At 38.0% G+C, this 27,986-nt stretch overlaps 2 protein-coding genes across 2 annotated transcripts in view; one reads left to right on the top strand and one right to left on the bottom strand.

Moving 5' to 3' along the window:
• LOC103702229 (anaphase-promoting complex subunit 5) overlaps window positions 1-5,961 on the bottom strand; it is a 42,476-nt gene extending 36,515 nt beyond the window's left edge. Inside the window, 4 exon segments of the mRNA XM_039114478.1 lie at window positions 527-773; window positions 4,112-4,233; window positions 4,344-4,503; window positions 5,648-5,961. Of these exon segments, the coding sequence (XP_038970406.1) occupies window positions 527-773; window positions 4,112-4,233; window positions 4,344-4,503; window positions 5,648-5,839 (721 nt within the window). The 5' untranslated portion in view covers window positions 5,840-5,961.
• A 3,084-nt stretch (window positions 5,962-9,045) lies between these two features.
• On the top strand, window positions 9,046-27,904 carry LOC103702156 (membralin-like protein At1g60995). The gene is made up of 14 exons (XM_008784469.3): window positions 9,046-9,439; window positions 13,298-13,360; window positions 13,731-14,162; window positions 15,225-15,306; window positions 15,606-15,667; window positions 15,878-15,972; window positions 17,208-17,287; window positions 24,562-24,645; window positions 25,209-25,325; window positions 25,420-25,505; window positions 25,638-25,744; window positions 26,182-26,273; window positions 26,424-26,500; window positions 27,095-27,904. Exons 1-14 carry the CDS (start codon window positions 9,275-9,277, stop codon window positions 27,557-27,559), a joined length of 2,007 nt encoding a protein of 668 aa, XP_008782691.1. The 5' UTR covers window positions 9,046-9,274; the 3' UTR covers window positions 27,560-27,904.
• The last annotated feature ends 82 nt before the right edge of the window (window positions 27,905-27,986 follow it).

Consider the following 27,986-nt stretch of genomic DNA (forward strand, 5'->3'; position numbering starts at 1 on the left):
CTCAAGGTTTCAAATACCATTACCTGACCTAGTACCATTTTTCGCCAGATTGGGATATAGTAGCGGGTACCGACGCATGGTAGAGAGTGCACCCCATACTGATACATGGTGTACGGTTACGGTGTTGAAAATCTGCCGGAATGGGGCTGTCAAACGGTATGGTACCATTCATATCATCCCATTCTGGCAATATTTGAAACCTTGCTGCCACTGACAGCTCAGGTATACATATCCCTACATTCACTTCAACAACAACAATTAACCCACCTGCTCAAAGACTAATAGCCAGAACGCATGAGCAGCACAAAGAAATCCGGTAAAGCATACCAGAAGTCAGATATGCTCATTCAGAGCTTTTTGCGTCATAAAGTAATAATAATAGTTCACATGTTTCTTTCAGAGCTTTGCCTCGTAAAGTAATAATAATAGTTCACATGTTTCTGCCAGCATTTTCACATTGAATAGTTATAATTTTGCTAGAACATAAAAAGGCTTGCATTCCCCATTAAGATTAAATATATTATACCTTCAACGAGACTGTAAAGAGACCTAGGTGCATGAAGATGGAGCGAAGAACATTCTCCAGAGCGTGTCTCAGCTTCAAAATTATGCTCATACTTATGAAATTCAACAGTTCCAAGGTCTAGGTCTGCATCCTCCAGCAATTCATGCAATTCTGATCCATTATTAAAATCATCATCTTCAGGTAACTCATATGCAGCATCACTTGCATTACAATATGCCCCTATAGTAGTCAAAAGATGGCAGACACCCTACATGTTTTCCCAAGAACAAAATGTAAGGTCTTTGATATTTTGTGTATAAAAGACTATGCTGTGAAACATGGAAGCTTTCAATAGACACATAAGTTTAACTACAAAATCTTATAGGGAATATATAAAATTCAAAAGAGAGATTAAAAAAAGTAAAAAAAATATATCAAGTGAAAATAAACAAGTAAATATGCATCAGATTAAATGGAATATTAGCTGACTGACCTAATATTGAACTTGCGACTTAAAATTCTCTCCTGGGCTTATATTTACTGACTGACGTAGCCATTCATTTCTTGATTATAGGACAAATAACGAGTGTCATATGATACTCTAAAGTTCAGCACACCCTGAATGATTGTGGTACAGTTCTCAACCAACAAAGGGAATGCCTCACTAAAACTTCACAGACAGAGACACTGCCTCACCAATGCACCAGCAGTGAACAGTTATAATTTGTTTCTCAATTAACATTGCCCATTATTACAAATCAACCAATTCCAACAATGTTTAGACATGAAAAAAGCGAACTTTCCAATAGTAATTGGCTTATACAAGAAAGTGAACTCCATTCAGTATTTATGCAATTCAAACAATCAAATCCAATACAAAAGCTACAATATCATCAAAGCTTATAAATCTTAACAGGATGGGGAAAAGAAATACATTGAAAATTTATAGCATCATGAGTCAGTCTTGGATAGACATGAATACAAGTTCATACACACTCCAGGATAACAATAAATTTGGTAAGCAAAAAATAAATGATTAAATAAAGTTCACATTTGTCCAATAAAGGCATGAGATAATAATTTGTAGCTGATGGATATATACCACAAATACAAAGGCTAATTTTACCCACCATTGCCATCTTTACCACCAGCCAGCCATTACAACCACCATCATTGTTACCATCACCGTTAATTTTTCATATTGTTACTTCAAGCAAAGATATTGTTCTCACCGCCATTTTTGCCACAAATGCCACCAAACCCTGCTACAACTATTACTGTAGCACAAAACTAACACCACTTCCCACTTAACTTAAGAGGCTACTTTGCTTAGTGCTTCTTCAAGTTTTCTCAAAGCAACCAATCATCAGATATTCACATTTTTATTTTCTTTTGTTCTCATTTACTCACATTTTTTCATCATTTCTCGGCAATGGAGCATAATAATCCATCTCCTCTATCCCAAATATTTTAATTAACAATGTAACATTCACAGTCCTTTCTCATTGTATCTCGTCAACACATAACAAAAAGTAGATGAAGGACTAGTAGTAGTCTAACTGTTTTCTTTCTTTGTGCCTGAATTCTGAGAAATCTTCTCTTATAAATAATCTATTATTTGAATTTCACTAATGTACTTGTGAAGACCACATGGAGGGGATTGAACCAGTTTTTTGAGGGAAATAAGAGGGGCATCACCAACTAGTTCTATGGTATAATATTAGCAAGAGGGACAAAAGCCTCAACTTACACCTAAAGAGACACAGACAAATTCACCACATATGCAGTAAATAACACATACTTTATACTCCATTCAATGTCTTCTCTCATTGGTATGTAACCTAAATAGTCGTAGCAAACCACTAGTATTTCGGTGCAGGCTTCACCATACTGGGCATACCACACAATACCAGTACCAAAACAAATAATCAGGTTTTTTTTCGGAGAGGGGGGGGGGGGGGGGGGGGGGGTAACTATCGATATTCCGAACCAATCCATATTGACATTGTACCGACATGTTACCAGTACATGTACCAAAACCAATATTGACAAATCTTGTTGTAGTCATTTCTTTCTTTGTATTTGAACTCCTAAATCTCCTCCCTGATTATTTATGCTTTATAAGAATCATGAATATGCTTCTAAACACCACATGAACAAAAGACTAAAACATTTATTTTTTGAGTGACTCTAAGCAACATTACTTTTTCTTTTGCCTGATACTTAAAGAACTGATAAATACAATACCCTTTTGTATAGACATATTTCCCTTGTCTATTCACTCTAAATAATGTTTAGAAAGAGACAGAAAGAGAGTGCACCTTCAACAAAAAAAATCTACAAATAACAAATAATTCTAATTATATATAAAGGAACATATCTAACCATCCGCAGCATTCATGCATTCAAGAATATGGCATGGGAAATATCACAACCTAATGGATTACCAAACTCGACACAATTAAAATTAGGTCGATGGGAGTCGATTGGTACTCAACCGACCAATTTAAAACCCTTAGTAGGGTCAGGTTCAGCTTAAACAGGTCATACAAAAATTGGCCATACTTACTTCGAGGGTGGTTCTAATTGCTTTAGTGGATTCACCTAGGATTCTGTCAACGACTCCTCCAAGACCTTTGCCACTTTGAAGAAGATCTCATAATTGCTCTAATCATAGTTATGGTTGCATAAGGATCAGCCTTTATTGAACGATCATAAAGGATGCCATTCGTGATGGGTAGCCATCAAAAGGAGATATACATGTAAAAAAGTCATTCTCGCCTTCTCTCTATTGAACAATGTTGCCTTTGCTTACAAGCTATAAGCCCAAGAATGATCCTCATGACCCTCATGCTTGGTTAAAAAATTACGACATATCCTCAATGTTTACTTCAAGATTATGCTCTCTTCATGATGCACTCTATTAGTGGCATCAAAATCCTCATACTATATGTTCATCATAGTTAATGATAGTACTCTTGAGAATTGTTGCCTACAATGTGCACGCTAAAAAAGATCAGTTATGCTCCTCATTCTTGCTTTGAGAATTTATGACAATATGGCATATACTGTCCTTAATGTTGACTTTGAGATCATACTTTCTTCATGATGCACTTAATATGCAGCATCGCATCCCTCTATAATATGCCGACAATATGATCACTATTGACTACAGAGACTCTAATGTCATTTGAACTTCGAGCCAGTGAAAGACAGCAAGTGAAGTACAGGGAAAAGAGAAATGTTAAAAAGAAGTAAACAAAATTACCCACTCTCATGAGTTCACAAATTCCCATAGACCTCTACAAGAAAAACAAGTAAGAATCAGTACGGCATTCCAGTAATTGTCTAGATCTAATTTGGCAAGTCTGACACCAAGAAAAGAACAGAAATTTGGAGGAAGAAAGTCCAGGACATGATACATCCAGGGACATGCAATCAGTAGAAATTATTAGCAACCAGACAATGTAAAAAGGTGCAATGCTTGACACTTACTAGCAACAAAAGTTAAACACTATATTTATAATTAATTGAAACATCACCATTCAAGTATATCAAGATAGTTCGACATAAATAGTTCAAGAGAAACAGTAAAATGGCTAAAACCTCAAAGGATAATAGATTGAAAGCCAATATACAACAACGCAAATATACTCCAAGTTGACTGTTAGGATCCAGCAAGATTTGATCATCTTCCAAATTTGCACCTTCAGGGGCTGCAAGGACACCTGATCAACATCTTATGATTAGTTGTCCGGCAGTAAAACTAATAAAGCAATTTGATATGCCTACATACACGCATACACCATGTGTACATGTACATGTATTTATGTTTTACCTCGCAGCTTTTCAAAAAAGTTAAACAAATCATCTGGAGAAGATAGTGCTGAGAGGCTGTTCATCAAATGTTCACTTAGCCAATCACTGACTAAACCGCCAACTGCCTTTAGCTGATTTATAAGTTCTTCTAAAGGAGGTTCCACGAAATCATCACAAGACTACAAAAGAAAGGGAAACAGAACACAGCTTATTTGACAAGAAGTTTAAAATATTGGCGACAAAATATATGGATGGCAAAGCAAGAATGACAGAATCGCATATGCACTGAAAAATTAAGTCAATACATGGAATAATATTATGGGATGGAAAGAAGGGAAGTTATTTATAATAATACATTAACAAACATATAGAAGTGTAGCTGAACAAATATAATTGCTGTGCTCCAGAAATAGTGGATACATATATGATATATAACTAGTCCGCACATCTTAAATTGGTTTACTTCAGAAATGTTGCTTGAATTGATGAGAATAAAATCAGAGGAATAATTCAAAAAACCCTAGCATTTTCTTCTGAAAACCCAGCTTTAAAGATTGAGACTGTAAAGTTATAGCTATCAAAAGGATTTCAACGTTCTTTTTCCCTTTTTTTGTGCACATGTGTTGCGTACTTGCGTTGTGGAAATTGTTGCAGAGGCCGAGCACTCCAAGGCAAAAACTCCTCAAAGCTATGAGATGAAACCTTGCAAAAGCAAGGGTCTTATAATACACGTATAAAAGAAAGAAATACTTCAATCACAAGCTATGAACCGTCAAAATAAAACAATGCAAAAAGGATAAAACATATGATGAAAAGTGAAGATGATCAGGGTTTTGAGTAGGCTTAGAGCTCCTATTCTACGAAGCCCAAAATCCTCTAGTTTTGACAAACTACCAACCCGTGAAATTAGAGCAAAATCATGCTTGCATAAACAACAAAAAGATGTCAAAGTTCACAATACCAAGACTTTGTTCCCCTATAATTAAAGAAACTGTTGATGGTGCCCCAAAACATCAGTGGCAGCGAGATTTCACTTCTTGATCAAGCCAAGAACTGATGCAACCCCAACATCGAAACCAAACTCCAGATGAAATCACTCGATTCATCCCTCTCCCCCCCTCTCTCTTGCCTAACTTTTCCTAATTATAAGTAATCGCTTGATGCTCGTGGAAAGAAGAAGCGAATTCATTCCCGAAACAAACAAGATGAGAACCCTACCGCAATGACCGTAACCGGAAAGAGGAAGCAAGATCAACTCACGGCAAGAAACTGTAATTAAAAAAAAGAAGGGAAAGAGAAGGGAAGGATGGAAAGGGAGCGAACCCGGATGAGGGAGAAAAGAAAGAGGCCGAGGCGGTTGTGGTGGGCGACGGAGTGGAAGGGGAAGGGCACGGCCTGCTGGGCGGGCGGGGCGAAGAGCTGGATGAGATGGCACACAGCGATCTTGTGCGGGGTCAGGTCGAACAACCCACCTCCGCCCTCCTTCGTGCTCCCCCCGCCCATCAACCGGCTCATCTCTCTCCCTCTCTATCGCGGATTGGGAGGGAGATAGGGTGTTTTGAATCTAGGAATAGAGCGGGCGGAGAGGTCCCTCGCCGGGGGAAGAGAAGGGTTTTATTTCGTTTATTCGGCAGCGCTCGGACCCAAACCCAAGCCCTGACCCAAAAGTACATTGTTGTTCAAAATAAATATACGTCGTAAGATTTAATCAAGTATATCGCAGCTGTCACATATTGAAAAGGTGCCAAAAAATAAAATCGCCAGTTACAAATCTCCATCCTTCTCCTTTTCTATAATTATTTGCTACTTAGGATCATATCTTTGCTTTATAGAGATAACCCTATTAACTATATTCAACTGAGCTTCCCCATAACTAAACAACCAATTGGTCAGAAGTGAATTTCAATTCCCTAGGCCTGTTTGTGTGCACTTTTTTTATTGCAAAGAATCCCTGATCTTGGATACGAGTACTTTTCTTTTTAGCCGCTAATAATATTGATAGTATGGTAGTAGCATCTAAATATGTAAATATCGTGGCAGGAGCATAGACGATCTAATCATCTGCACGTTTATAAACTATTTGGATCGTCTCATCCTATATCAGATCTCATTCGTTTCTTCTTTTCTTAACTCAAATCCACTTGATAAAAATCAACCTCATGATGAAAGTTATTCATAGCCAATTGAGTTAGATGAGATTGATTTGTTTAGGTGGCATCCTAGTAGCTTGGCAAGAGCAATTCAAGTGCTTTTATTTGGAATTGAATATTCTTTTGTTTTTTATGTGTTTAACATGGTTTGTAATTTTCTTTTAATAATTTTCTGAATAAGACTCAAGGGCTAAACCAAAAAAAATAAACAATGTAGTCAACTTTTATTATTCAAAAGTAAGATTTATTCATATCATTCAATAATCTTAAATAAAGTAGCATTTTTTAAATTACTATAGAAAAAATCTATTATGCCTCTCATCATACTTCAATTGTCCCTTGATGAACAAAATACAAACAGTGGGTCATGATTATGTGTCTGAATTTTCTATATCCAAGGCTTTAGAAAATTTTTGTAATTTAGATAATAAAAAGTTGAGATGAAATATATTATTTTTTATGTTGTTCTTTATTAAATTTAGTCTAATTGGTGTCATTTTTTAGAATGCAAACTCTACCTGTATGTGCAAGTATTCATGAAGCATATATTGTTCTATTTTTATACCTTTCATCTCAATGTGCATGCATATCCTAACTATTAACATGAAGAAGGGAAAATCCAGCGATTTCATCCAATCTGTTGTCCTTCCCATTGATCCCATGCCCCAATTGCCCATCCCATCCTCTTTTGTCTACTTTGACTTGGCTCTTTTAGGTAAAATAGATGTGGGACATAGAGGGGCAACGGGCATTAGGTCATGATCTCCTTCCCCTCAGCTCTTTTCCTTCCATCCACATACCATCTCACTCATGGCTATTAACATTACAAATTGAAGCTTTAAATTTTATGAATTTAACAAACCAGTCAGCTTATTAATTCTACTTGACATCTAAGAGCCTACATGACTATGGATATTTTCTATGCAAAAAGGTGATAAGGCCATCACACATTTCATTGTTGGAATAATATGAGGATTAGAGAATCTTAAAGTCTTTATGCAGAAACGAAATGATATTTTTGCCATACATGTCTCCACAAAAGCACATCATTGAAACATCTAATACTGCTCCCAATACACCAAACATAAGCAAAGCCCTACACATAGCAACTAAGCTCAGCATACTTGTTAAGTAGTACCTTTCCATCCCATGTCAAGAATTCCCATAAAGCAAAGCATAATTGAGTAAAACAGAGAAAGGGAACACATGACTATGGGCCATGCAGTATATGAACCATTTCTCCAATGAACATGTTCTTTTCTTTTGATGAAAAAATTGTCCATTTATAAATATATTAGAGGACATCAAGCTCTCCCTTTGAAATATAACACGAAATATATTAAATAAAGATTTAGAATGAGAAGCAGCCATTGTTACAAAAATTATCATGCATTCATGTATCCATGATCAATCAAGTTTATAATATTTACATATTAAACCCATTTGTCCAAAAAAATAGAATTGTAAATGAAAATATGAGTGAAATGTCAAAAATTGCTGCATTCATCTATATCTAAAAAATCCAACTGTATACTAAAAATTGGTATACTAAACATTTTATTAGTAAATGAATTAAAAAAAAATGGAAGCCAATATCATTGAGCTATCATACTCTATACCAAAAGCGATGTTTCAACTATTAATTGCAATAGATAGAGGCTAAGAATGAAAATCATGATTTGGATAGATTTGCATTTAACTCAATAAATTTGCAGATATTATTTCATGATATATGAACCATGGTATGCTGAACCAGTTCGTATCGGCTAGTTCAGCTCGTATCGGATCGGTTCGGTTTGACTGTGAAAAATGGTTTCGGTACTTATAGACTGGAACCAAGCGGTTTCCGCTGCATACTAATGCCAACGGGGTTCGCACCGATCCACGCGCATAGTTGAAATAATGTGTATTTCTGCACCTAATCCATCAGTGTGCTGAAGGCGTCCACAAGGATGGCGTAATCTATCTGTAACATAGATTTGATAATAACTAATACTTTTCCGTGCCCTCACTTCAGCAACTGGGACTCGGGCGTGATACAATTAGCATCCCCCGTTGCCGTCGTCCGAGTTTCTCTCTTTTTATCATTAGCCTGCCGTCGAAGTTCATCTTGAAAGCGCTGCCACGGGACGTGAACATGCAATAGAAAATCAAGTGGGCCCCACCTCCAATGCGGCAACGACTATGCCTATTGAACCCTGCCACGTAGCCTCTAAAGCCTGCCCCTTGCCCAAGACTAGGTGAAGCCCCACTCCCAAGTCCCAACAACGTGCACCCACCGTCCCCGTCTCGCTCTCTGATTGGACCACGTGTCCCCGCTGCCGGGTCCGCCGCAGTCCCTCACCCGAACGGCGCCCCTATTTTCGAACCGGACCGGACAAACTACCTATCCTATCCCGCAGGACCACTTTAATCACCCCAAACCCTGACACTCTTGCATCACACACCCGGGGCTCGCTCATAACCATCCAATAAAAATCCCATTTACGGAGAATCATCATCTGTTATCCTGCTGCGCGGGACACCCGACAGCACCCCTTAGCCGTTGGTAACGTCGCCGACCTTGAGGCGATAAATATCGCTCGAGAGAGGGAGAGGGAGAGCGCGTTATCAAAGGAAAAGAAGCAAAAGGAGAGAATCGAATTTTCCCTCGTCTCTCTTTTGACTCCCTCTCTCCTTCTCGCTTTATTCGAGCTTTTTCTTTTCTATTTTTAGAGGTTTTTGGGATTCTGCGATCGATCTGAAGGCGATCGGAGGGGAGAAACCCTAGGATTTCTAGGGTTTTGAAGGGGAAGGGGGGATGGATACCGAGCAGACCTTCCTACGGGTCCACGCCCGGGTATCGGGGATGCTGTCCCAGCTCCTGACGCCGAGGATCCGGTTGGCGCTCGAGTACGGGTACCTCGCCGTTGCGGTGGCGCTCTTCTGCTTGCTTGTCGTCATGCACACCAATTTCGTGCAGCAGGTGAGGAAAGAAGGCCATTTGCCTTGTTTTATTGCGATTTTCCGTGATCCCCACGGGTTTTCTTGGATTTCTTTATGTTAATTTGGTATAATTCTGTGTATTTTCTTGTGAAATTCGAGTTGTGGTAGGAAGTTAGTTTCCTGTTTGAAAAGCTAGGTAATTGGCGTCGCGATGATAGGGTTTTAATCCGACGCACACCTTTTGTAGGTTCTTTTGTGCAATTATGAACACCGGGCTGATTTTTGCTATTTGATCTATACCTGTAATTAGCTCTTTCTCATCCCCCCCCCTTCTTCTCCAAGAGAACCACACACAACTTTAAATGCTCGGAGAAAAATCTTTTCAAGGAAGTGCAGGTGGAAATTTCAAGCTATCGATGAAAATGAATTATTTTATGCCTCGTTTAATATCAACTGGCAATTTTAACTGATTCAAAATAAAAAAAATAGATATATAATTCAGCCTCTTTTTGAAATATGCATTTGTTTTACAACTGTTAATGAGGGTGGCACAACTAACAACTAATCAAAAATGATCATGTTCACCAAAAACAATGGGTGCTGTTATGAGCAGAACTTACTGTTTTAGATGGTGTAAGCACCTTATGTTGCAGCAAGAGCTATATGGCTTTTTAGTGTAATATAAACCTACACAAACACATTAAGTGGCTATATACATCCATTTCTACATGAAACGAAAATTAGGTTTAGTTACAAATAGGTGACGTGGGTTTCTTTTCTCATGTAGAGGCAATATGCTAAGATTCTATTGTTAGCATTTAGTAGCATATGAAATTGGATGATGTTGGTTACATAATTAATCATATAAGATATTAATATTCTCTTTCATATTTAACACAATCTCCACTTTGTCTTTGTTATCGACAAAAATTGTAACTAGAAGATGATGAATTGCCACAGGAGGAGAATAAATGCAACAGTGCTGCTTTTGTTTCCTTCAACTTTCTAAAGTGACAAACCTATAAGTCCTACATGTTTTGTTTAATCCGTATAAATAACTGGACTTGGATATTTTCTCGAAACCATTTGAAATAATGCATAAATTATGACCTACAATGTGCCTTTTAAAGCTTAAGTTGCCCTCCACATTATATAGAGGACTAGTTATTGTGCTCACCTCATGGAGTAGCTTTTGGGAACTGAAAGCAATCTCACTTGTTGTATTACCATGTCTAGATGGTACTAGACAAAGAATTTCTATTTCAAAATTGCCTCTAAGATAATTTACATGTCAATATTGAAGTGTGTGGGGGTATGTTCGTTGGAGGTGGGTACAATATGCACCATATTGGGTATGTGACGAAGGAGATGATTTTTATTCATAGATACAACCAATACACCTGTATCTATACACCCTTGATATGTCTTTTTTTGGGTTTTTTTTTGAATTTACAAGGTTTTGGGTGGTAGTTTTGGAGTTCCATCCAAAATCTCAAAATCATTGATTTTGATCATGTATTTATGCTTAATGCATGAGTCAGATGGTCAAACAATATTTAATCCTCATCGACAAAATTTCTTCATTATTTTTTAGTTATACAAAAGTTCCACTTGGATTTTTGAAGAAATAAAGAAAAAAGGAAGGTGGGAGAAGATTTGCATAGGTAGAGTGATTTCCAGTTTCAAACTTGAAAACCAATGCTTTGATCTTGCAAGCTAGTCTCCTTAGGCATCTTTCCTTCTTCACTTTGTTCCCACCTTCAAATGGTGGGGAACGGTCTTAAAAGGGTTGTTTTAGTCATGTTGTACTGCTTGATTTAGGCTGGGTTTGGAGCAAACCAATTCTAATCTGCCCCAACCCGCTTTATCTGGATTGATCGGAGTAGTTTGGGTGCATTTCAGGTGGTATTTGTCCAAATTAGTATCCCTTACATATTACCAAGGGATCAGTATGATACGGATCCATGCGTCTCTACTGTATCTTTTGGTTCGAACCTTGCCTCTAAGATCATTTCCCCCATTTTTGATGGAGATATCTTTAAATAGTTGGATGTTTTTGGCAATATGCTAATGAGAATTTCCAATATTCTAAGATCATGGTTCTACTTAATTGCTAAAAAATTGCTTCATTAGTTTTATACATGACTAAATCTTAAGGCAAATGTCCATCTGATGAGATAATTTTTCCATTATATTAAATAACTATATTGTTGTTAGTATTAGGTTACTATGCTGACATGTTATTTCTCCTTCACACTGTTTTCATACATTCCCTAAGATTGGATGTATCTTTGCACCTGACATTTACTCCTAGCCTTGCAATGTTATAAAACAAGCTATATGCATCCTTCAAACAAAAGTGGAAATACTGAAAGAAATATTCTAGGAAAAAGGAAAACTGTTTGAGTTATCTGATAGATATCATGAATAGAGACAGAAGGTTAAACCAGAAATATGCAAAATAAAGCTAGGAAGCATGGATGTTTCAAATCACATGCCTTGTTTGTATCTAATATGCATCTCATATTGATACTTGTTGGATACTTCTTGGAAATGTGTTAGGTATTTGTGTAAAGTATCTTATTTTTCAAAATTAAAAACATTCCAGATTCTTCCTGAATACCTCTAAATATGATAGGGAGGGCATTTGCTTTTTTTTTTTTTTTTAAATGTTGACCTTTTAATGCTGAATGGTCAATTTTGTAGTCTATGATGTTAATGTTAAAATATAGATTCTGGATTGTGGTCTATGGATTTGAATATAACTAAATGATGTCTAAATGATGAGCTCGCAGAAGTTGATACTAAGGTATGGATTAATTGTTATTTTGATGATCTACTTTAAATGTGGATATAAGGTGGGTTGGTTTAGGTTGGAGGTTAGTCCATGCCCAAGTTGAGACCCTGAGACCTCTGCCTAGAACCCATCCCAAGCCAACCTTTAACCTGAGCTTCTCACCTAAACCCAACCCGAGTTTTGAGCTTGGGTGCAAAATTTTGTCGGTTCGGGTTGTTTGAATCACTTTTGCCAAGTCACTTATAAATGCTCCCATGCTATATGAATAATATCTAAAAGCAAGTTTTTAAATACTATTGAATGGGGCAGTCTTAGGTTTTTCTTGAAAGGGACGCTCTGTGTACTGACATTCGAGATAGTGGATGTCCTGTCCCGAAGCATTTCTTGACTTGTCCTCTCTTAACACTTGTGATGATGGCTCGTCGCGACGCTCGTGAGGGGATAAAAAGATTCTTGCCAAGCTAGCGGTAAAGGATAACTTAGTGGATGATCCTATGATGTGTTTTACCTTGCCATGAAGAAATTATAGGAGATTTATTTTTTTCCAGGTTCTTGAGTTGGAAAGGTCTAGTCTTTAATGAGCGCTTTGTTTTTTCACTTCACAGAGTATGTAGGATATGCCGGTGTTATGATATATGTCCTGTTACTTATTCAATTCATTTTATTTGCATTGTTATCCATTTTACTTTGTACTTACTTTTAGAAAGTTCTAATGCCTATAAGTGAACATCTTGAATACAAGATAGAGATTGCAGGTGCAGGGTTTGAATCAGAAGGTGGTGAGAACTGACCAGCCCTTTGGATGTTATGTCACAGTTTGTTCAAAAATATTATTGACCTACTGAAATTCAGCATTGCAAAGTTTACACATTCTTCCTTTAGTTATGATTTTCTTTTGTTAAAGATTACTTCGATTGGGGAGTCTTGTCATACTTTGGTCAGATTTTGTTGTATCATAGTAAATTTGTATATCATTAATTGATTCTGTGAATTATCAATAAATAGGAGATGCCGATTTTTGAAAATATGATTTTTAAGTAATTATCACAATTGACTTTTTAGAACCTCTAAATGAATGTGTTGTTTCTTTTGCATGTGAAGCCGGGATGTTCAAGCGAGTTTTCTGGAATTGAATTTAACGAAGCTCAACTTGTCCACATAAAGGTACATGTTGATGGATGTTCTCCTTCTGTTTCAATGCATTGTGTTCTTATTGTACTTTTGAATTATTACACCTGACATGTGCTTGATCATGTAAATACGTGGAGATGTTCTTATCATTGTCTCTGGTTGTTTTCTTTGCAATTTTATTGGAGCACCTGTAGATTTACTTCTTCACAGGCTTTTCCATGAAAAGAATATCATGCATCCTTGTTCACACTTAATTGTTTCTTGCTCGTTTGTTCTAATTTGCCTTTTATTTGTACTGTTCGCACATAAGGTGGTCTTTCTGAAGCTTATATTTCTCACCTTTCTACAAAATATGTTCATTATGCCCTTCTACATGTTACATTGCTATTCTCTGCCATTGCAGATAATGAGTGGGGGTCTGTGGGCTCAGAGTGCAGCTGACCAGAACATTGTGAATTTCCAGCAAGAAACTTCTACTGAGAACTCCAAAATTCCTGAAGTGAATGGAGATGAGTTTACAATTTTGACAGCCAAGTTTTGGTCAAACTGGTTAGGTTCAGGTGCTAGAAGGAGCAAATTGATATTTAGATCTTGGAAGAGTGACAAAGAGTTTCTTGAGCCTCAATTGGAAAATGCAGCTGATAGTAGCATCGGCAAAGCTGTTTTGGATGAAACAGATATTAAAGTTAGTACAGAAGGTCATAAAGGCCTTCCTTTATCTGCGAGAGAGTCATTCAAAGCAGCAGTTCTTCATTTCTTTACTAAGTGGCACATGCGTCTCATTTCCTTCTGGAGAAATACAAAGCACTTTTCTCAGAGCACCTTTCAGTTACTGGTGAGAACCTTGACCAGAAACACTTGCAATGCATGTTTCCTCACAATTATATCATATTTTGTGAATTTGCTCTCCTATGATTGACAAATGTAAATTGATATCCAGAAGCATACTGGATTAGTTTCCTCCTTGGTCATAAATTAATATCCAGAAACACTTGCAATGCATGTTTCCTATCAATTATATCATATTTTGTAAAATTTGCTCTCCTATGATTGACAAATGTAAACCAGCTCGGTCATAAAGGATATTGGCAGTCTTAATGTCATAGAATAGCATACGTCTCCTGATCTAAATTGATGTCGTTCTGATGCAAATACTAATATTTGTTCTGTGTCAGGCTTTTATTCCAGGTCTTATATTCCATTCTTGGGAGTAGAATTAGTTGCGAACTTCCAATGGTTATATAGATGCTACTAGGTTTGCTTTTCATGCAGACGTGCCTCTGTTGGCACAAGTGTTATATGTATATGTCAATGCATGCATGTGTTGTATGTGGGTGCCTGGGTGCTTTGTGCATTCTCATGAATGAGCAGGTGTGTGCACATTTGCATGGAAGTGCATGAATGTATCCATCCTGCATGTTCATCTGCATGTTGTGGTAATAGTTAAGTCTCTTTTCATGGAGAAACTTTGGTGTCCAGGATTATTAAAATAACAAAATATATCCACTCGTATGGCAATTGACAAGCTGAGACAATAATGCTAACGTTTGGACACAAGAATCTGATTTCCTTGTGTATGATCCATTTATTGGGTGTGCCACTAAGCATAGACAGCCACTTAATTGACTTCCAGTATATAGAGGTTATAACTTGTGCCACTTTTTCTTACATAGCAATTAAATTCACTCAAATGAATCATTCACCATCTTCTGCTTGCTGCTAAAATGTCCTTCTTAAGATCAAAAGCTGTCAGTTGATGACAAAATGATAAAATACTAGGATGCGTTGTTTATATCATTTATTTTTGAAAGTGTAGAATTTATTAGCTCTTTGTTTCACTGTGGAATGCAAGATGTGCTTTTATTCCAAACTCCAAAGGCTAACTCTTGAACTACAGACTACTGCAAGGCGGAATGAGTCTCTTGATATTTCAAAGTGGTTGCAAGCATTGAGCATGGAAAATCTTAGCTCATTGATAGGTAAATACTATTATAAGTTCATCTATAATAATCTTTTCCTCCATGGTCGAATGCTTTGAGAATATGCGATTTTTTTTTTCTGTCTGTGCGACCTCACAAGACACTTTTACACATCTGATGCACCAATATAGTGTTAATCTACCATATTTTGTTGATTCTGGTCACTGAATTTCTTTTTTGTTGCAGATGTTGTATCCTTTAGCGTGAGTTCATAAATAGGAACTAGTTCTTCTTGGTTCCTCTGGGACATCTTCATTCATTTTGTTTAACTACCGGCTAAGCTGTGGTGTTTATTGCAGTGCAGTGGCTTGAGAAGAGAAGCAAAGCATTTGAGCCAACATATCTATACGCTGTTGAGAAGGTAATGTTTGTTTATTCGCTTTTGTTTTTTTTTGGTTGGAAAAAAGAAAACAGCAGTCTCGGAAAAGCTTGCTGCCATCATTCCCCTTTAATTATTACAAACATGTTGCATGAGTAGTAGGTGGGATATGAGGACACTGTTTACCTATCATGTCACTTGTGATATTTTAGATGTTACAACAGATACCTTTGCTGCTGGTTGATTTTTCAGGGATTTTTCTTGCTTCCTGAAGGAGCAAAGTCAAGACATAGTATCCGAACAATTAATATTACGATTTCTGCTCAGAATCCCTGCTTTGGAAACAGGTTATGGTTAAATTTCCTCTATGATTTTGTTCCTTTTGTGGCACATCGAGGAAACCGTTTGTAGACTTCCTGTGCATGGATGGATTCTTACTGCTTGTTTGAGCTTCCTCATCACACCAGAACTGCAATATTTCAATCTTAATATTGTCAAGTCTGCTTCCTAGCAGACATACAGAGTTATTTAATTATTACTGACTTGAACTCTTCATATAGTGCTTTAGTTTTAGCCTGAATCCTAATGGACATACATTGAACAGATGGCCTAATTGAGAACTGAACTTTATGACTTTATTTAACCCTGGTTCTGAAATATTAATCAATTAACCTACAAGCATTTCAGGTTCTAAAAATAGCTTTAGGAAAGAAAAAATACAAGATGCTGAAAACTTTATTCATAATGTCAGTTAAAACCTGTATCATCATTTGATATGTGCTATATTTTGTTTAACATAATGAATTATAAAGTTAGGAAATTCGAAACTTTCCATGCTGATCTCGATTATGCTTTAGGTTGGGTTAAGCCAATTGAGTAATTAAAAAAAGAGCAAAAAATGATAAAACAAACCCACAAACCCAACCATTTTTCTTAGAATTCAACTATATAGGATTATATTTGTAAATTCATCAATACATTTTAGTTATTTTGATTATCTTGGTAAGTGAGGTGTCAAAGTTGGGAAGACAGACCCAGTTGAGACAAGGAAAGTTGTAAAAAATTGAAAATGCTTTCTTTAATATTCTCCATGCTAGGGAATGACTTATGGCTGTACAAATGATAGCAATGTCCGATATAACTTAAGATTGGACTACAAGCAGACCTTAAAAATGCACTTGAGTAAACATATACTGTCTATGTGGAGCTGTAAAATGCCCACCGACCAACAACGGCTAAGATGATACGTAAAGTGACCATCTTAGCAGCAAGCCAGCAACTTGTTCTGGGATGACTAAGACCTGATACAGTCCAACTAATCAGGGGATTGGGCCATTAAGTTTTCAACTTGGGTTATGAATGGCAAGCACACCCTGATTTCAGGTAGAGATAGATTCAGGTCAAGGGCTCAGTCGACTTGACCAAAAGTGATTTAATGCAATAGCTTAATCTTAAACAAGGAAAAACCAAAAAAAAAAAGAAAAATTTTCAATAGTTCTTTTCTGAGCTATCATAAACTCTAAACAGTGTTTTTGGATATGCGGGCAATATATTAAATGCACAAATTTTCTTGTTTTCCCAGGTGGCAACAACTTCTGATCAACAGTCTTGTTGGTTATGATACAATTCTTACAAATAGTTTACTGAGTTATCCCGGTCAAGGTAAGTTCTTTTAACGCCTCCCTTTTTCTTCCTCATTATGTTACTCTGGAATCACATGGCATTTCCATTTTGAAATTTATACATGAAGTGGAATGAAGGGTACTTTGTATACCAAAGTAAAAGACTTCCTGGTACTGCATATTACTATTTAAAGTTGCTTTATATCTAGAGCAAATTAGCTCATCTATAGAGTAAGTAGTGTTTATGCTGCAGTATGTGTTAAGTTGAAGTGATCACTTGAACTTATGTGAGTAGTGTTTTGCCTTTTTTGCTTTGGGTGGGGGTCCTCAAAGATTGTGAATTTTTTGGTCGACGTAGATTTCTATGGTATTTTTTGTGCCATTATTTTGCTTTTTAAGCTCATATTTCTATGTATTTCTGAAATTCCACATAGATGGACCTGGTTGATTGCTTAGAGACTCTTGCGGGACTCTCTTATACTATGGCTGTCTATCATGTTTAATATTTTTATAAGGATTGGGTGCAGGAAAATCTAATATTTCTAGGGGCCAAAACAAATGATTTGCTTTTGTATGTATCCCAATTTCTTACATTTTGTGGCAGATGCATGCTTTCTCTGCATATACAATTGCACGTTGAGACTTAAGTTACCGTGGAACAAGTCTGTTTCAAGGATTCACCTCTTGGCACCTGTTTGTTACCTTAGTGGCACAATATGGCATGGAAATGGTATGCCCCCATACAGACACATGGTGAAGGTGCTAAGCCAGAACACCACCTACAGCATGTGTTTATACCATGGTCTGTTGAACCAGCCCGTACCGGCCGGTTCAACACGTACCGTACCGGTACCGACCCCTACCAGTATGGTACAGCCACATAAAATGGTTTGGGGTCGGAACCGAGCGGGGAAGAAGAAAGAAGAGAAAGAGGAGAAGAGAAAGAAAGAGGAAGAAAGAAGAGAAAAGAAGAGGAAGAAGAGAAAGAGGAGAAGAAGAAGAAGAGAAGAAGAAGACGGTTCGACATACCTAGAGCCGACCCCCTTCTGAGCACCTCGACGCGTGCGCGGCCCTCCCAACGGTTCCTTCCTTGCTTGTGGGAGAAGGGGGAAAGAGAAGAGAAGAGAGGAGAGAGGGGTAGGAGAGGAGAGGGTTTGGGAAGGAGGAAGAAGAAGGGAAGGGGGAAAATAAAAGAAAAGAAAAAAAAATCTTTTCGCGCGTGGGGCAGAGTGGGGAATCGCTCGGGCCTGCGTGCGATTCCACGCACAGGGAACCTCGCTCCTGCGCGGTTCCCCATGCTTGCACTGTTTCCCTACGCCCCCGCGCGGCTCCTCGCGTGGGGCAGCGAGCCCATGCGGCACCGCGCACGAACGCGAGTCCACGCGAGGCTGCATGGGCATTTAATGCCACTTTGTGGCTAAAACGCGGATGCGCGCAATGCTACTCTGTGGCTAAAACGCGTCCGCGCGCGCGTCGGCTATTTTTTTTTGTGGTTCCGGTTTGACACCGATTCCAACCGGTGCCGAACCGGTACCGGAGCCTACCGGTACACCAGTTCGGTCGGCTCGGCGGACACTGGTTTATACAATACCATATCAAGCCCTTGTATCATGCCGGTTCCCTATTGGAACAGATTATTACGGCATTGTTCGTATAGCCTTGGTTTATGGTGTATGAACAAGTTGAGTTCTTTGATTTCAATTAATCACATGTCATATAGTCCGAACTCATCTGATGTTTACAACTATTATAGTAAATTTACAAACATATCCTCTATTATGCATAAGTTATACAGTGGTTATTATGGTTAACTTTCCATATTATTTCTATTAAGCTTATTGTTGGAGTGGGGTATGCCCTAAAAGTCATTTGCATATTTAAGTCAAAGAATAATTGAAAAATCATGGCTATCTTGTACTCACATAGTCATAGACAATGTAAGATATGAGTCATACATAGGTTATAGAGCCTAGAAAAGAGTTCAAGAGTCCTCCAAGGGTTTATCTAAGTGGACAAAGTATTTTTGATTGAGAGTATTTGTCATCGAGAGTATCTGGCCTTAATGACAGAATATCTCCCAGATTCTCTATTTTAGGCAGTCAATTATGCTGTCATTGAGAGTATCTGGCTTTAATCACAAAATATCCTCCAGATCCTCTATTTTAGGCAGTTCATTATGCTGTCATCAACAGTATCTAACCTAATGACAGAATATCTTTCAGATCCTATCAATTATGCTGTCATCGAGAGTATCTGGTCTTAATAACAGAATGTCTCCTATATCCTCTATTTTAGGTAGTCAATTATGCTATTCATTGTATAAATTTTGTATATTAGGAAATAGAGGTAGGCACACGTGTTGTACAACTAGAATAGCAAGAATATCGCACATTTTGTATAGCTAGAATAGCACAAACTTTCTTTTACAGATAAACTTTCTTGTACACATACTTTTTTATTTAATAGAGGCATAATCGCATATTGTCAGCAGGTTCTTTTGACATTTTGACATGGTATTAGAGCTATCTTGGGGATTTGTCTCTCTTCTCTTATTGTGATTGCCTCGGTTTTGGAGTTCTCGAAGATTCTTGGTCTAATTTTTTTTTGGAGTTCTCTTGTGCGGCAGTTTTTTGGCATTATTTTTGTGCGTGGGTTCTGTGGAGTTTTTTTATTCTTGTTGCCTCTGACTGTTGTTATGTTTGAGAGAGTAGAAGCATTTTGTGTTCGGCTTACGGGCAAAAATTACTCCACTTGGGAGTTTCAATTTGAAGTCTTTGTCAAAGGCAAGGAGTTATTTTGACATGTTGATGGTTCCACAAAGTGTGACGGAAGTGCTGCTGACAAGACGTCATAGAAAGCAAAAGATGCAAAAGTTATGTCTTGGATCATTGGCTCTATGGAGCCCCACGTTATTCTTAGCCTGAGTCCTTACAAAACGGCTAAGGGCATGTGAGACTATCTGAAGAAGGATTACAATCAAGACAATTCTGCTCGGTGTTTTCAATTGGAGTATGAGCTTGCTGGTTATTCACAAGAAAGTCAGTCCATTCAAGAATACCACTCTAGTTTTCTGAATCTTTGGACTGAATATTCTGATCTCATATACAGCAAGGTGCCATCTGAATCCTTTGCTGTAATTCAAGGAATCCATGATACCAGCAAGAGGGATCAATTTCTTATGAAGTTGCGGCCTGAGTATGAGGTTACACGCTCTAATCTTACGAATCGTGATCCTCCACCATTGCTGGACATCTGTTTAGGTGAGCTTCTAAGATAGGAGCAATGCACAAGGACTCAAGTAGCCATGGAGCAGCACACTTCCTCAAGTGGGCCTCTGAATGTTGCTTATGCTGTGCAAGGAAAGGGTAAAGGCCGTGACATGCGATCAGTTCAGTGATATAGCTACAAGGAGTATGGGCATATTGCACGAGATTGTCTGAAGAAGTTCTGTAATTATTGCAAAAAGAATGAGCATATCATAACCACATGTCCTATTCGACTTCAGAATCGCCAGCTGTATATGAGATTAGAATATTCAGTCCAAAGATTCAGAAAATCAGAGTGGTATTCTTGAATGGACTGACTTCCTTATGAATAACCAACAAGCTCATACTCTAATTAAAAATATCGAGCCGAATTATCTTGATTGTAATCCTTCTTCAGATAGTCTCACATATCCTTAGCCGTTTTGTAAGAACGTAGGCTAAGAATAACGTGGGGCTCCATAGAGCCAATGATCCAAGACATAATTTTTGCATCTTTTGCTTTTCATGACGTCTTGTCAACAGCACTTCCGTCACATTTTGTGGAATCACCATAACTCCTTGCCTTTGACAAAGACTTCAAATTGAAATTTCCAAGTGGAGTAGTTTTTGCCCGGGAACCAAACACAGAATGATTCTTCTCTCTCAGACATAATAACAGTCCGAGGCAACAAGAATAAAAAAAGATCACAGAACCCACGCACAAAAATAATGCCTGGAAACTGCCACACAAGAGAACTCCAAAAATAATAGACCAAGAATCTCTAAGAACTCCAAGACCGAGACAATCACAATAAGAGAAGAAAGAAAAATTTTCAAGATGGCTCTGATACTATGTCAAAAGAACCTTCTGACATTATACGATTATGCCTCTCTTAAATAGAGAAGTATCTGTACAAGAAAGTTTATCTGTACAAGGAAGTTTATGCTATTCTAGCTGTACAAAACATGCGCTATTCTTGCTATTCTAGCCGTACAACATGTGCACCTACCTCTATTTTCTAATATATAGAATCTATACAATGAATAGCATAATTGACTGCCTAAAATAGAAGATCTGGAAGATATTTTGTTATTAAGGCCAGATACTCTCGATAACAGCATAATTGACTAATTTGAAAGATATTCTGTCATTAAGGCTAAATACTCTCGATAGAGGATCTGGAAGATATTCTGTCTTTAAGGCCAGATACTCTTGATGACATCCACCTCAAATTGATGTTGGGAGATCAACCAGCAGCAATTTGCCAATCAAGAATTGATGCCGCCGACAAGTCAAGGCTTTGGTAAGGATATCCGCAAGTTGGAGATCAGTGGAAACATGCGGAAGTGAAATATCACGGCGTTTACAAGCCTCCCGAATGTAATGGCAGTCAACTTCAATGTTCTTAGTACGCTCGTGATAAACCGGATTGGCTACAATCTGGATGGCACTACTTAGCCTTTGGTAAGGACATTCGGTATCTTCAGGGGACATCCTCTTAAGGCTTGTTCTTTCCATCTGGTTCTCCCCTCACCTTGACAGCTTATTGTGATGCTGATTAGGCTGGTTGTCTTGACACACGTTGTTTTACCACTGGCTAGTGCATGTTTCTTGGTAATGCACTGATTTCTTGGAAAGTCAAGAATCAAGGTGTGGTCTCCAAGTCCTCAACCGAGGCTGAATACCGTGCTATGTTTGTTGCTGGTGCCGAGATTGTTTGGCTTCGCGGACTTCTTGCTGAGCTTGGTTTTGCTCAATTGATTCCTACTCCTCTTCATGCAGATAACACTATTGTCATTCAGATTGCGACGAATCCAGTTTATCACGAGAGTACTAAGCACATTGAAGTTGACTGCTATTACATTTGGGAGGCTTGTGAACACCGTGACATTTCACTTCCACATGTTTCCACTGATCTCTAGCTTGCGGATGTCCTTACCAAAGCCTTGACTTGTCGGCAACATCAATTCTTAATTAACAAATTGCTGCTGGTTGATCATCCAGCATCAATTTGAGGGGGGATTTCATCGAGAGTATTTGGCCTTAATGACAAAATATCTTTCAGATCCTCTATTTTAGGTAGTCAATTATGCTATCATCGGGAGTATTTGGCCTTAATGACAAAATATCTTCTAGATCCTCTATTTTAGGCAATCCATTATGCTGTCATCAAGAGTATATGGCTTTAATGATAGAACATCTCTCACATTTTGTCAATTATGCTTGTCATCGAGAGTATTTGGCCTTAACAACAGGATATCTCCCAGATTCTCTATTTTAGGTAGTCAATTATGCTATTCATTGTATAGATTCTATATATTAGAAAATAGAGGTAGACACACGTATTGTACAGCTAGAATAGCTAGCATAGCGCACGTTTTGTACGGCTAGAATCGTGTAAACTTTCTTGTACAGATTTTTTTTATTTAAACGAGGCATAATCGCATAATGCCAGCAGGTTATTTTGACATTTTGACAGGATTGGATATTGGTAAGTACTCGAAATATGTTAGGTGAGGTTAAGCATCACACCTATAAGGCTACCAAGGTGGAGAGTGATGTCGTGGAGTTCCTCTTTCACCGAGATCAAACCTTGTCTTGGTGTGTTGTGGACAATCAACATTGGTAATTCATCACAAAAAGCACTATCAGGTGTAAAGTAGTGAACTAGGTGCATGAGCTTGTAAGCGGTCTCTTAACCTGAAGAACATGATATCTTGCTGATTTGCCACCAAACCCGTATATTAGCTAGCTGGACTATATCCTTAATAGGGAGCATAGTGGTTTATTGGATTCATATGTAAGCGAGGGTTAGGTTGTCCAACATGGAAACCATTATAATGGCATAGTATTCATATTAGAATAGAGATGTGGTTGAACATATCATATTTGGCCAAGTAGTAACTTGAAAGATTTTGGAAATAATTATTTTGCAAAATTATTATAGTTAATAAATTAATTATTTTCAGAAGTGGTTCATGCAAACAGTTTTTATAAAAGGATGTTTGAGATGATCTAGGATGCTAATGGGCCATGCAACTGTATGGATAAGGGCTTGAAAGTGCTATACTCAATAGTCATATCGGATACTGAAGTGATGGGGGATTGAGTTGCGGGACATAGCTTGTGCAAGAAGAGGGGGACCAGCTGGTTTCATCCTACTCATCAAGAGGTTCAGTAATGCGATATGCACTTTCGTATCCTCATGCTGGACTATATAGCTAATGTGTGGCTAAGTGGATCTGAAGGAGCAGCAAGTCTTTGAGTGAGAACTTGAGTTGAACTATTCTAATAATGCATCTAGCATATGCTATTTGTCTCTAGGTCAATTGGAATAAGATTCTAATTGATTGTTCTTTCGCAGATTAGATCGAGAAACATCTAGATTTGAATGAAGAAGAGATTGGGTTGGAGAATAGCTTGAATAGATTGAGCTAGGTTAGGTTAAGTAAGATTGGCTCTGGGCTGAATCCACCTGGATAAGATCCAGGTGAGGGTATCTATCCAGGGAAGGTGGGCACCACTTGCTAGATTATATGGTATCCTAGATGGTATGCATCTAGAAGAGGGGTGGTCCTAGGGTCGACACCCTTGCCTTGCAGGGAAGCCCTTTGGGGTGCAAGGCTTGCACCACTTTTAGAATAGGGGTGGTCCCTAGGGCCAGTGCCAAGGTCCATCGAATTCGGTATCGAGATTGTTCCAATCGGCCGTCGGTACTATACGATATCCGTTCGGTACTGTATCGACACTCGGTATGCCATGGCACACTGGAGCTAACCGATACATCATTTTGTTTTTTATTTGTTTTTTGATTTTTTTTCTTTTGTTAAATTATTTGAATTTATAATCAAAAATTTGATTGGGATTGTTGACTAATTTGTAGTTTTAAGCATCCAGACAATTATTTCTTATTTTATTTTTAATTGATGCTACTTGTCAGCCTCCTTTGAAATGTTCATTGCGAGCATCACCCTTACTGGTTTTAAATTTTAATGCACAGATAGATCAAGATGTGCTTACATGTAAAGTTTTTGACTTATCTACATAATGATTTGTAACATTTTGCAGGTTATCTCTATAACTTTCAAACAAAGGAATTTTATGGTCTTAGTTATGGACACGAATTAGCGGAAGGTCCTGCAAGATTTGGAGGTTTGTCTAATCAAATCTTTCCTCGCAAGCATTTCAATGCTTGTACTGCTTATTATATCTTGTATTGGATCTTCATAACTGTAATGAAATTTTGGGATGTTATTGTAAGGCATGGGATGATACTGGGTGGCTATGTACCACCTTGTTTGATCATATCACTCAGATAAATCAAATTGCTATTACATCTACTTCACAATTTGAAAAATTATTAATTGCGACTATAGAAAAGGTACAAAGAACTTTCATCTGATTTCTATAATGACAGTCTTCCTCTTCTAGATTATCTCAGACACTATTTAGTGGTTCATTGGGCTGGGCATGGTTCTGCTGTTGTCATCAGTGTCCGAGGACATGAGAAATGCTATTTAACAATCTGAGTACACTGCTATGCTAGGAAAGATTTAGCTGTTTTTGGATAGTGACTGAATTATTAATGAAAAGGCATGATTTCTTTAATATCTTTTTGGGTGGAATAGATGCTTTTCTGGGTTTATAATGAACTCCTTGCATCATCTTGTCTAATCGAGTCTGAGTGACATGAGTCTGCTCCTTGACCTGTGCAGACTACTTTGTGACGAAATGTGGCGTGCTTATTATGTCACTCTTTGTTTTCTTCACGACAACCATGTCTGTCTCATTTACTTTGAGAGAGACACAATCTCGTATGCTTAAGTTCACAGGTTTGCTTAAGTTCTGGTTTAGTAAAATGACAGCTTATACTTTACAGTGGTTCCCACATAAAGTGATGCACTTTCTGTTTCTTAATTTCTCCAGTGCAGCTCCAGCACCATGCTCGCCATCGGCTTCCCACGTTCCAGTTGATATTTGTACATGTGATTGAATCTTTGGTTTTTGTTCCGGTGAGTGAATTTTTAAATTTATTGGTCTCTACAAACTAAGCTATGTAAATCATTTGGAAGGCATACTTACGTATATCATCCTGTGGCTTTGGTTGTTTGTCTTCTGATAGAAATTATTCTTGGTTGCTGCAGATTATGATTGGAATACTGTTTTTTCTATTTGAGTTTTATGATGACCAGCTACTTGCATTCCTGGTTTTAACTCTTGTATGGTTGTGTGAACTATTTACAATGATCAGGTACTTTCCTGAGTTCCCTCCTTCCTTCAGTAGCATGCTTTAAACTTTAAAGTACTGTAAAATCATAGCAGTTCTGATCCATGCGGTCCATGGTAATAGTGTTGTGCTTAAGCTATTTATCCTTTACGAAAGAATATATTGCTCATGCAAGAGTTCCTTACCTGCTCCTTTACATGCAGATGTGGTTCCCGTGATTGGAAGTGGCATTCCCATGATTAGAAGTTGGAAGACCACTTCCAATTGCATGTTCCATGTCAGCTCATAAAGGGTGTGCACAATGAACTCGTAATGTGAACAGCAACTGTCATAAAAATTGCCTAAGATGCATGAGAATACTGAGAAAGAATGTTCAACTAATGGACTTTCCTGCAGACAACTCTAGCCGGAATTGGAGCCCTAAATTTTGCTGACTTTTTTTAGCTATGTTTGGTTTGCAGTGTGCGTACATCGATATCCATGCAGTTTTTTCCTCGCTTCTTCTTGCTCTACTTTCTGGTTTTCCACATCTACTTCTTCTCGTATGCTTATGGTATGTATCCCCTATTCCAGTTTCTACAAATGCTTCCTGATTGGTTGGCTTGATATTTTTTGAATTTCCTGGATAAAGAAACGAGAGGCATTTCAGGAACTGCAGATAATTCTTTTCTAAGTCAACTAATCCTCATTCCCCATTCCCCAGGTTTTTCATATCTCGCTTTCTCTGCAACTGCTGCATTCATGCAGCACTTAATTCTTTATTTCTGGAATCGCTTTGAGGTAATTGTATTATCAGCTTGATAAGATGGTACCAATCTGTTATTTTATTAAATACCTGTTATTTATTGAAAGAACCATAGCCAACTCAATTTTAGATTCATCGATTCTGAAAGGTGTTCCTTTGCTGCCACTCTTCTTACTTTTCTCTGTCTATGATCTCAATGTTAAGAAGTAACCACCACCAGTCTTTTTTAAGAAAGCTTGAATTTGGCATCGGTTTGAGAGATCCTGGACCAAGATGTTGAGAAGATATACATCTTTAGAACTCTTGTTGCCCTTTAATAAGAATTTATGCAAATGCTCTGCATGTTTCCTACCTTCTGCCCGTTTCCTGATAAATTCCTGAAGGCCCTTGTCCTCTTTTTTACATTGCTTCTGTTCCTTATATGCATTTTTTCATGTCTTAAGAATTTGCTGCATGGCAAGCTACCTATTATTAATTCGGTTGCCTTGAAGGGTCATACACGGCCCTTTTGGGTTGTACTCAACTAACCTGCTTATGTACCACATTGACAACTACTACTGGAACAATTTAAGGACCTGTTAGTGGTTTTTAGCCTTTCTCAATCATTTTACTCTGCAAGCCCTTCCTAGGTCCCGGCCCTTCAGAGGTTTATGAGGAACCGAGCTCAGATGCAGCAACAGGCTGGTGTTCAGATCACATCATCGACCATCTACACCTCGACCGTGCACATTGCTAGAGTAAATGTGAGAAACGGTGGTGGTGTCAGTAATGAGCTTGGAGATGGACCCAGACGACTTCATTTGGGGCCTGATCATCCAGGGTCTGGTGAAAGTACACAAACTCGAGAGCAGTCAGTAAGGGATACCCCTGAAACAGTAAACAATGACCTCCACATTCCGGCTCTCAGTCCTCGACAAACAGGAACTGCTCCTGGCTCCAGCCTTCTCAACCCATTTGGTTCCCTCCTGCTTTGGATCTTAGGAGGAGCTTCATCTGATGGCATTGTGTCCTTCTTTTCTACGTTCAGAGATGTGCGAGACCAGGGCCAAGCTTTTGCAGAAAACCCCCAAAATGAAGAAGAAACTGTAACATAAATTTCCTACATCTTCCCCAGTTTGAAGGGAAGTGATATCCAGATCTTCAATGGGCAACGGACGACAATTTGTCACGGAGAAGGCATGATGCTGGGCTTCATTGGGCTACGGTGGGTGCTACAGAGACTTAATGGCCTGCAGCTTCTTGTTATAGCAATGGCTTGGTTATATGTGATATAGTCATTGTTAAAGCTTTTGTTTTTATTTTGCTTTTTGTTTTTTTTAATCTTCTATGTAAGCGGCTTGTATCGTAAATTGTACTATTTATCTGAGCGGAACTAAACCAAGTAAATTACGGCTAAAATTGGATTGAATATGGATCAGATACCAGCATATTTATATTCATATTTATTTTGTTTGACGGATGCAGATATGGATATGTTAATCAGATGCAAAACTTCATATTTATATTTGTTTTAAATAAATA

Source organism: Phoenix dactylifera, chromosome 16, assembly GCF_009389715.1.
Source record: "Phoenix dactylifera cultivar Barhee BC4 chromosome 16, palm_55x_up_171113_PBpolish2nd_filt_p, whole genome shotgun sequence".
NCBI lineage: Eukaryota > Viridiplantae > Streptophyta > Magnoliopsida > Arecales > Arecaceae > Phoenix > Phoenix dactylifera.